General features: G+C 38.9%; 1 protein-coding gene across 1 annotated transcript in view; it reads right to left on the bottom strand.

Annotated features, from left to right (window-relative positions):
- LOC104626064 (protein BEAN1-like) overlaps positions 1–10,031 on the bottom strand; it is a 17,757-nt gene extending 7,726 nt beyond the window's left edge. Inside the window, exons 1-2 of the mRNA XM_010293886.1 lie at positions 9,725–10,031; positions 6,540–6,681 (exon numbers count right to left, since the gene is read on the bottom strand). Coding sequence (XP_010292188.1) covers positions 6,540–6,681; positions 9,725–10,031 — 449 coding nt within the window. The remainder of the gene's footprint in view (positions 1–6,539; positions 6,682–9,724) is intronic.
- Positions 10,032–11,358: the final 1,327 nt, after the last annotated feature.

The following is an 11,358-nucleotide window of genomic DNA, read 5'->3' as shown; positions in this document are numbered from 1 at the left end:
TTTTTTGCATGTCAGCAGGAATGCTTAGGACCTGCTAATATTTGAGGAAGTTTGCCATGTGACATGTTTCAGGATCACATTCCTAGAAAGGGCTCTGCTTTAATTATTCTAGGAATAAATTCTAGAGCAGATGAAGGAAATACTAGCTGCAGTATACAACAGAAAGTCTAACTACTGGGAAATCAGAAAAAAATATTCCTTTTTTTTCAGTACTGTTATCAAAGACAACAGTTTTAAGTTGTGATTGTTCTGCATGGCACAATAGATTTCTGTTAGAAATGCTTGGTGCTTCTCTTTCATCAGGTTTTTCTGCTTTCACTGCTGCAGGGGTTTTTTTGGTTTTATTGTTTTTTTTTGTTTTTATATGCAGTAATAGTTTCACTCTAGAAGTGCAAACTGGGACAGGCATAGAGAGAGGCTGGTCAGATGATACAGTGTCCCAACAGATATTTTTAATGACAAACAGGGAAGAGAACTTTGTGCCTTAACCTCACAACATGCAGGCTGAGGTGTGAGAAGATTTTTGACTACAAATACAAGAAGCAAGTAGAGAGAAAGGCATGGGTTCTTAAGAGGAATGGAACTGCCACAAAAAGAAACTATCATAAAATGGCTGTAAATGAATTTAAGCTGGAAATAAGGTTGCCATAATAATTAGGAATTAGGTCTGTCTTTAGGTATTCTGGAATGAGTATAATGGGACAAAAGATCCTTATAAACGCTGTTACGGAATAGGTAAATTTCTATTAAAAATGATTACTTGGAGCACTAGGGGTGGGATTGGGTAACTGCAGAAGATCCTTTCGAGCCTATGTTCCTCTGACTGAAAGAGCTTCCTGAAGGATGATCTGTTAGTAGAAAATGTCAGGATGAAGGCAGCTCGAGGGGCAAACCTGTTCATACAGCATATATAACTTGATGGTGCTGCCACTGGTGTGGTAGCATTCACGTCAGCTGAGAACCTCACCATGGCAGGGCTCTGTTTAGAGATACACCAGAGACATCTGAAATACTAGTCTAGATACACGTGTTGGGATCTCACTTACAGACTCTGACCTCTAAAGGGCTGGCTTAATGTTGGGCACTAAGGCAATCTCCTTGTGCTTACTGGATGGGCTGTGAATTGCAGGTGTCATGTAAAAAGCCCTTCACAGCAGACAGCAACTAACTAATCAAACAGCAATTAACTTGTTTCTATACCTAATATTAATTAGGAGTAGCACTCGGATGTGAAGGCAGAGGCTTTTGAGGGTCTAGTTGCTCAGAATTTGGAGTTGAAAGAATTGAGAGTTTTATCTCCTGTCATGATTTCCCATGGATTTCCCATGGATTTAAAACTGTCATATTTACAATGGTATTTCTTACTTTAGTGACTGAAAAATCTCCATGAAGGTATTGAAGTGAGATCTGAACTTAACCACAAATGTCCATCTTGTGCTTTGCCAACTGTCATTGTAATGTGCCAAAAGCTACCTACCTTGCACGCTTGCAGGAAAAGTGGCCTTGGCAAAGGAATACAAGCACAACATAGCATGTTTCTATGTTAGTTCCCTGCAAGGATAATTCTGTCTTTCAAGAAAATCTACAAAGCTGGTTCAAGCCTTCTCCCTCTGATATGGCTGACTTGCTTCCTCAGAAGTGGAGGATTGAAAAGAATGTCTTAGAGAGGAAAGTACCTTATGTAGTTTGTTTTTTCTGGTTTTCATATTTAGAGCAAAATTAGGGTCTGTCTTTAAGACATGAGCATTTCCTTTTGCCACTTTAAAGTAATTTTAAAATGAATTTGCCTGTTTAAACAATGCAGACTGAACATGGATATTAAGAGTACTGGAATTTATCAAGCCTAAACAAGGCAATTTTCACTAGAATTGATCCTATATAGAGTAGGCAAGATGACCATATGAGGTAGAGTGAGCACACTTAAAATAAACAAGGAAAAAAACCCTCAATGTGTTCTAATGTGAATACTAGGATAATGGGTGACTAACAGGTTTTTATCATAGTGTGCCCTGCAGGACACATTTTGATGTGAAATACAGAGAGGACTTTGTAGCTTCCATTAAAACTATTCCTGAAGCTAAATCCCTCCATCTTGCTCAAGAGTCATTCCTCAGTGATGTTCTGTATTAGACAGTCATGAGCCACAGATGAAAAAGGTGGTAACCTTAGTTGCCTCAAGCTCTGTATATACCATTAATATCCAATCACTAAGGAGTGAAAAAGCACTGAGTGAAAAATCAAGTGGGGTGAAATGCATTTCCTCTGGCCAAAAGGTGAAAAGTTGATAAAATTCTTTTCCTGCAGGGAACCTCAAATCTCCTCATTGTTAGGGTTTTAGAGACTCTCTTCAAGAAAATGCAATAGTTTTTAATTTACTTGGTCTTTGGTACCGTACTTCAAGCCACTTAAAACATATAAGCTCAAATTATTTTAAAATAGCTTGCTTATATACATAAAAAGATAATTTGGAAAGCTCACTTATAAGTGCATGTGTTACAATTAACTCTGGGCACAGTGAACATGAGCACGAACTCATGATTTCTATGTATAAAGGTATTATCCACACAGTGTCAACAGTATATGTTTGGGATATGTAAAGTGACAACTACAGCCATCTCAATCAACATCCAGAAGACTTTTTGCATTAAAGGTCTGCTGCTTGTCACATAATTCCAAATAACACTTTTTTCTTTTCTTTGAGTCTAAGAAGTTTAAAGATACTAAAAATTCAATTAGATGATTTTGCTCATACCATCACAGTGAATGTTGAACAAATTGGCAAATACTGGATTTACAGGCTTTCCAGTATTTCTTTCAAAGTCGTATTTACTATGATAGTTAAGCTGTGGCAGGGAGATTGTTCTTATACTTTCTTCAGGTTGAATTTGTTAAAGTTTCCTAATGTGGGAGGGGAGAAGAATTCTGTGATTTAGAATTGTTACTAGATCAGCAGGGTCATCTTTCTCAGATTATTGAAGTTTCTTAGAAACAAATACTTTGCCATCTCTGGTAACACAAACTATGAAACATTAATTTAACTTCTAGTGTTACTACAAGTATTTGTACATGTTAGAAATAGGCTCTAAAATACAAACCCTTACATCTTGAAACTGCTTAGTTCATATGCACTGTATTCTGTTTTTATATTTCCCTTCTACACCTCACGTAAAATCAATCTGACAGATGCTAACACAGATCTGAGATTCATTAGAAAGTCATTAATTATCCTAAAGGGATGTTTATCGATAGGAGCACTGTATATTTTGGGCTGTCAAGACAAATTGGCCAAATGGCTTCTCTGTAATCACCCTGAAACTATTGCGAACTAATGACAAAACTCAGTGCGTGGTATTCCTCTAAATCTAATGTAAAATCTAAAGTGAGAAAGTGGTTAGTAGAAGTGTCTATGGTGATAATCAAATTGAGCTTCAAATGAAATTTGTGATTTAGATATCAAAGCAATTAAATTACTAATATCCCAAGGCATTTTTCAGAAATTAATTTCCCAATTAAAGTTTTAATATAAATAGTATTTTGTGTTGGACTTTCAATTGGAGAGTTGACAGTGGGCAGTCCTGAACAGTCAGCTTTTCCTCAGCCATAAAAATGGGTACTCTTAACTCTTACTCTGTTTCATCAGCCTTCCCCTAAAATTCCATTTCCACTCATTTCATGGTTTAAAGCCAACCTGTAAAATCTAATGAAAACATTCTAGACTGATTATAATCACTCCCTTGGCCAAATAGAGGTGTCATGCTTTCTACTGAAATAATTTCAGAAAGTACCGTTTTAGCAAAAGTTCAAGAATACTCAACTCCGCAGCACCTAGTATGCAGTGATGTAATGCTGTTGCCCCTTGCAGGCTGTATCCAAAGCTAATGCCTTGGTATGTGCTTGTGCCAGCAGGACACTCGTTTCCACTCACTGAATTCTTTCACTTCAAATGTGTGTTATTTGCCAGTGCAGTTGCTTTCCTTGCTGCTCTTCGTTTCTGTTCTGTTTATGCTACAGTTGCATTATTAGCTTTTGGGCATGCTAGTTTAGCTTTAAATTACATCTTGCACTGCATGAATTAGAAAGAGAAATTGCATTAATTTAGCCAGTGCTACCTTTGAGTAAACCTACTCTTCAAAACATAATAATATGTAACAAGATTGATCCCAGTCAGTTAATATTTTAAATGCACAAGGTCAAGCATGTCTTGTTTATGCTTCAAGGCCATGTCTGACAGTCAGTTTTCCTGCTGTTAGCACTCATCAGTCCAAATAATCTCCATGCTCTACTAATTAGAAAAAATACATTTTACTAGCATGCCATGGAGGAGAGTGTAAAGGTAGCTATCCAGAAATTTTTCAGGCTCTTACATAATGCACTGTATTCACACAATGCTTCTCAACCAGTGCTTTTCTGAACGGAAAGTTACAACGGACTATATAACGTATTAATAGTAAGTTTAAATGTCTCTCTATGTAGCTTTGCTTTCAGCCATCTGCTAAGCTCTGCTTCTCTTGAAGTCTTCTCCAAGTTGGGTTGCTAAGATGTAACTTAAGATTTTGATCATTTGCCAAAGCCACTTTTTCTAAAACATTTAACTATGGCAGCAGTGAGAAAACAGCAAAACCATTAACAATAATCTTTACTTTTGACCTGTGATGCAGCACTGCAGTTTATGGTATAAGCAGTGTTTCCTTGTGTATGCAAGAGCAAGATCTTTGGCCCCTGAGGGATGCAGTCCACTCAGCCCTCAAGGGAATCTTGAGGTGGCAGTGGTTGGTCACCTTTATATCTCTCTGATCCTAGTATTGATGTCCCAGAATAGTTTCTTAGGACAAGGGAGGACACAAGATAGTTAACTTGTGCCAGGCTCATTACAGAAGTAGCTGGAAATACAGGAAAGCACAGATCATCTAGTGCTGTCCCATATCACTCAGTCTCCTTCCACACAGAGAACTCCACAGAGTTGGAAAATCCTTCTTTGGGCCTGTTTCAAACTGGAAATGGACGCAATCTTTGGTATAACCTTAAGAGACCTCTCTACTAAAGAAATATCTTCTCAGAGCTTATTCACAGGAGTCTGAGCTTGTTCTCAGAAATCTGGCCAACTGCCTGCTCAAGCTGTTGCTTGGGTGTCAGCTGGTTGGCTTTTATTAGTAAAGACTTGTGGGTGTGGGTCCAAAAACCAGTCTAAATTTTTAAGTGGCTTTAGCTGACGTTCTACAAATTTAGATGCCAGGCTCAAAATAATTTTTCACTTGTGAGCCTTCTGCTAAAATATTTACACAATCTCTAAAAGCCCATTTATTATATAGCATGACTTTGTAATACATAAAGGGTTGCTTGAGGAACATACTACTGACTTGCTCTATTTTGTATATGTATACAAGCAGTCAGAAAAGGGCTGGTCTTTTATCAGTTTAACTCAAAACAGTATCTGCTTAAAAGGCAAAGAGGGGGGAAAAAAAAAAGGGGGCCTGACCGTTCAACCACTATTTGCTGTTTGTAAGATACAGCAGTACAGAAAGCCTGAAGTGATGTTCCGTTTAAAATGATTTCTGTTGGTTCATTGGACGTAACTGAATTCCTTCATTTATTAACCTCAAGGTGCATGAGGCACACAGAAGAGATAGATGGCCTAAAGGCCAACTCTTTTCACTCATAATGGCCATTCTTGTACCCTGTGAATGCAGGCACACAAATGTGGAAGGAGCTGCTGTATGATTTCTGGAATAACTGTCTTTGGACAAAGAGCCTCTTCTAGTTGCCTTGGGAGGTAACATGACTAGAACTGCCTGATATTTGAAGGATGCTCTTCTGCAAAGATGCTACTACAATTCAGGCAACTATGGCTTTCCAGAGCAGGTTTGGGTTAAACAGGTAAAATGGTAGTCATTGTCCTTCACAGATTACTCATATAAGATGAACAATCCCAAACAATTTTCTCACTCTCCTAAATGGAGGTTAAGTACAATTCCTGGGTATGTCAGAAAGGTATGTTTTCTTCAGTTCTGCTTTCTGATAAAATACCAGGGTTAAGAAAGCTGAGAAATGAGACTTGATGAAAAATATGGAAAGGTTTAGAGGTTTCTTGCACTCCCCGTGCCGCCCTCCTCCCCCCCGTTTTGTTTTTCCTGTTCACTCTGATCTGAACAGTATCAAGGTCAGTAATATATGTAACCTAAAAGTTCTTGCAAAAAGTATATATTTTTCTCCTGGAATTGAAACTTGGACTTGTAAAATAATTTCTTTCAAAGACATTCATAAGTAATTTTACTTGTGTCTTTAATTAGTATGCTATTTAATATGATAAATTTTAATGTGAATATTAGTAAATGAGAATTGGCTGTATACATGCCTTTAGTAAAGATGTATTCTGCTAAGGAAAACTTGAACTTGTACTCAAACTAAACAACATCTGTCTGTATTTAGAGTTTGTGTGACCTGCATTTTTGTAGTGGGTATAGCTCTAGCAGTTTTATTTTTTTCTTTAACAGGCTTTGCAAGGGCAGGACTGTAACACTCAATCTTAGAAAAGTGCTTACCGTGGAGGTGAATCGGGATACATGACGTTGACCTGAGAAAGTGTATCCAGATAGGAACCAAAATCAAAAGCTGGGGGAAACTCTTCCATGCAGGTGGATCTCAGCTCTCCAAAAGAGCCACCATAAGAGAAGCCATCTGGAGCTGGAAAACAAGCAATTAATACTTGCTGCTCTTTTCCTCCGTGGTGGATTCTCTGAGATAGTATCACTGTTTATAACATGGGCACATATAAGAAAATAAAACCTGAGGCAGAGGAATTACTGGTATTCTGGAACAATCAGGTTTGACAGGACATTGCTTTAAAAGCAAGTTAGCATCACCTGTAGATGAACTGTGGTGTTTCAGGCTATAGTACAGGGACTATATATTTAGTGCTGCCCTCCAAGATGCAAGTGTCTAAAGCTTTTCTTGTGCTGCAAAGGTTGAAAAGGAGTGTCAGTTCATTTGCATGCAACTTCAAACATTAGCAGGATTGCTGAAGTTTCCAGGAGTTGCATACAATGAAACCTTGACAGTTCTGTGAAGGTTTTTAAAAGGAGGCTTAGGTGTTTGATTGCAGGTATGTGTCTTGAAAATGCTGTTCTCAATAAAAACACTCACAAAAAAGGGAAAACCTGGAACATAGTAGAGAAAATCATCAATCTGCCTGCTCCAGGGCTTTCTCGGTGCTTTCATGCAAGAGCTTCATAGCTCCACAAATACCAAGAAGTTAGTGCTATTTTCTGTCTCAGAGGATAGTTAGTTAATGCTCAATATTCTGGGGTAAATTTCCCTAAGAATGTCCCAAATTGTGGAAATGCAGCAATCTCTGCTCCCTGCAGTTGTCTTCCAAATAAAACGATCCCTCCTTTTCACTCAATACATTAAAATAGTACCTGGAGAGAAGAGTCAACTTCTAAAGTGACATAAAAGTAAAGCAGTGTCTCTCTCAACAGAGGGTAAAAGGCAGGAATCACTTGAACTGCCTGTTCTCCTTCTGGCAAGTTTCACCTCTGCCAATCTATGCTTAAGGAATCTACCACAGAATCATAGAATCTTTGGGTCAGATAGTCCAATGCACCTGCAGTAAGCAGGGACATTTTTCACTTGACCACGTTTCTCAGAGCTCCGTCCAACCTGACCTGGAATGTTTCCAGGGATGGAGCATCTACCACCTCTCTGGGCAACCTGGGCCAGTGTTTCACCACCTGCATTGTGAAAAATTTCTTCCTTATAGCTGGTCTAAATCTGCCCTCTTTTAGCTTAAAACCATTACCCCTTGTCCTATTGCTACATAGCAAAAAAGTCTGTCCCCATCTTTCTTATAAGCCCCCTTCAGGTACCGGAAGGCTGCAATAAGGTCTCCCTGGAGCCCTCTCTTCTCCAGGCTGAACAACCCCAACTCTCTCAGCCTGTCCTCATAGAAGAGGTGTTCCATCCCTCTGGTCATTTTGGTGGCCCTCCTCTGGACCCGCTCCAACAGGTCCATGTCTTTCCTGTGGTGAGGGCTCCAGAGCTGGACAGAGTACTCCAGGTGGGGTCTTACCAGAGCGGAGTAGAGGGTCAGAATTGGCTTCCTTGACTTGTGGGCCCTGCTTCTTTAGATGCAGCCCAGGATGCAGTTGGCCTTCTGGGCTGCGAGCGCATGTTGCTGGCTCATGTCTGCTTTTCATCCACTGGGACTAATTTAGTCTATCATGCACTGTGCTTTTCTTTTTGCTTGGTAAGTGAAGGAAGCCAACTTCACAGTGACTCCTGCTGCTTCCATGCTGGCCAGTGGAAGCATGCTGAGATATTAGGATGGTGTGTGCTAATGTTAAAATTTTCACTTGGGTAGATTTAAATGTAGTGATTGAATCTTAATGGTCAGTATTTTATCATGCCAGAGGATTGCTGTTCATGCGTAAAACAGTAACTCCAATTTGTGTTTAACTATTTAATCCCAAATTAGCTGCTGAAAAGTGGGGAAAAATAGATGTTACAATAATAGTAGACACTGGTTTTCTGATTCTTTTTTTCTTTTTCCTGCAGTTATGTTACCATGGGAGTTTGCATTTTGCTTCTTTTGGAGTCTAAAATTTATTCCCAAAGCATAGACATTATTCACTTATCTGGATAAATGTTTCTATAAAAGCCAAAAATATTCCTAGCTCGAGCTGGACAAACTGATCCTAGGAAATATGTTTTTTAGACATGAAAATTCCTCGTCCAAATAATTAAATGAAGTCCAATTGACTTCAGTGGGTACTTGATTTACCTCAGTGAAATCAAGATTTGAGCCAGTGCATTTTTATGTGGCTCACATACTACTATCTTTTCTATACAAAGAAAAAAACCTCAACAATATGCAAAGAACGGTACTCTCATAACAAACGGCAGATATAGGAGCCTAACCACAGATGACATAATTGTTGATGCTCCACTCAATTCATTAATCTATTTATCATTTGAATTTTTACTAGCTGAAGACTTACAAAGTAACTTTTTGTAACTGTGTTTTCCTTAAATATAGAATTCATCAGATTCTGTAATTTCTTTGACAAATTGGCTTTTAACTTCTGGTCAGCAAACATGGCCAAAAATATAATTCTACAATTAACTCCTTCATATTCCCAAATCCTTTTAAAGTATGGGTGTTTTGGTCAGGGGGCAAGGAGGTAGGGATTGGCACTTTTTTGATAGCAAACCAGTCTGTTTAATGTTGATGACAGTTGTAATGACATTTTGATGCCTTGTTGTTCTGTTTATACACAGTTATTAACTTTTGTAGTCAGAAAAGAAGTAATTGCCCAGTCGTTGTAGGCTGGTGCACACTGCAGAAGTTAAAAGATTCCTGGCTTTTCAACAAGTAGAAATTACATTGTATGCTATACCAAGGTTGTAACGGGATATGAAAATAAACTATCAGGATTCTAGTGATGGAGAAGAATTCTTATACCGTATCAAGGAAAAATAAGCTGTTTAAACAAGGCTCATGCCGACAGCATTTCTTATGTTAACCATTAACTCTGGAGCTTATACTGTGTGAATTAAGTGCCAGCACAAAGATGCTATTAAACTACAGAGCTGCCTGTGACCTACTTAACCTATTTTTAAAATTTTTTCTTTTTTTAATCCCTTGCACAGTGGCCAGATGCTTTTTGTTGCCTGTAGCACCACATTTTAATAAAGTTAGGCATTATCTTGCGATAACTAGCTATCTTACCATAAACAGCATCTCTCCTCAGATGTGGGTGTCTTAACCGTCCATCCTTTCGCAGACTGCCAACAATGATTGTAACACAGGATAGAAACAGCACAAGTCCGATCACTACTCCAGCCACCAGAAGGGGTGAAACAAGTAAACTGGTATCATTTCCGTTTTCACTGTAGCTGGGGAACTCACTGGTTGGGCTGCTCTGGTTCAAGTGAACTTCTGTACAGCAGAGAGGGAAAGAATGTGTCAGTTGTGAAAAGACACATTTACAAAGTGTGGTTATACAGGTGCCAAAACTTAGGGCTTTCAAAACCATAAGATACAGCTTGAGACAGATCCATTGTATAAATTCATGCTCTTATGGACAACCCATTTATTAGACCGATTTCTGGAACTGCCAGTAACTGACTCTGGGGGAGTCACTTAGCAATTGTTTCCCTGTTATTGAGGAATATCCTGCTGGAGTCAATGGTGTATGTTGTGTAATTTTGACTGCTTGTTCCTGGAAGGACTCTCTGTATCATGAACTGATGCTGAAAGAACTTCAGTGCATCAGGGGGAATGTGAAAACTCAAAAAGTTGGGCTCCAAGCAGAACAGAGGAATTGTGTGTTGTTATTAGGTGTGAAAAGACTCCAAGGTTTTGCAGAGAGTTTCAGGCAAGAGTGAAACAGAGGAGCATGCTTTTGTATCATATGGCATGTTTTAGTCTGTGGGATAAGTCAGCATCCCAAGAAACTGATTTGTAGCAGAGAGGGGAAGAGAATAATTCAGAGTGTGATTCTTATGAGGCACTGGATTTTCATCAAAGCTGTGGCTCTTTATTAGGCAGAAGCTCGGGCAATATGGTGGTCCTCTTGGCCTTAACAGCTAACAAATTGTTGGAATAGATGTTGAAATGTTGAAAACTGTCAAAATAAGCACTTAAAATTTACTCATTAAAAACCTGAAAGTAAATAAACTTAATTTATTGCCCTTTGGGCTCCCCATATGTCTAAACAATAACCCAGGGATGGTGGCAATCCTCTGCTTTAGTCCAGGCTTTCCTAGTGTTCCAACTGGCTACGTGCCTTGTGGAGAGGTTAGGTTTGGTGCAGTCACTCTCATTTCATCCTCCCTAGCTTGGCCTGATACAGTGTAAGGAAGGAGCTGTGTGGGCAGGCAGACCTCACCTTAAGACAGGGTGGACATATTGTGCTGCAGTAGGTACACCCTGCGCTTCACCAGGTGACTGCAGACTGAGCTGAGCTCTATGTGGCTTGTGCGTCTTTGTTCCATGCAAGCAGTTCTACACAGCAACATTACTACTCCCACCCCATTTTGATTTTTCAGTTCATTCAGAAATACTGTATGTGGCAAAAACTAACTGCTTTCCTCAGTTAAATAATACATGTAGAGATTTTTTTCTTTTAAGTTCAACAATAAATCCGCTTAAGGGAGAAAATGGAAAATGCAAGACTATCCCAAGCTATGAAAAGTCATAACAACTCCAGTAATTTATCCCCCCGTCAAATATCCTTTTGAGACAAGCTAAAGAGAGGTATCAAAAGTTAAACAGTAAATTTCCTCTAGAGAATCAACCAGTGACATATGATTATATATGTGAATTAATTGCCCATAGATGTATTTATGAGGGATTGTACT

Source organism: Phaethon lepturus, unplaced genomic scaffold (assembly GCF_000687285.1).
Source record: "Phaethon lepturus isolate BGI_N335 unplaced genomic scaffold, ASM68728v1 scaffold6519, whole genome shotgun sequence".
NCBI classification, from domain to species: domain Eukaryota; kingdom Metazoa; phylum Chordata; class Aves; order Phaethontiformes; family Phaethontidae; genus Phaethon; species Phaethon lepturus.
This window is presented reverse-complemented; position numbering and strand designations above follow the sequence as displayed.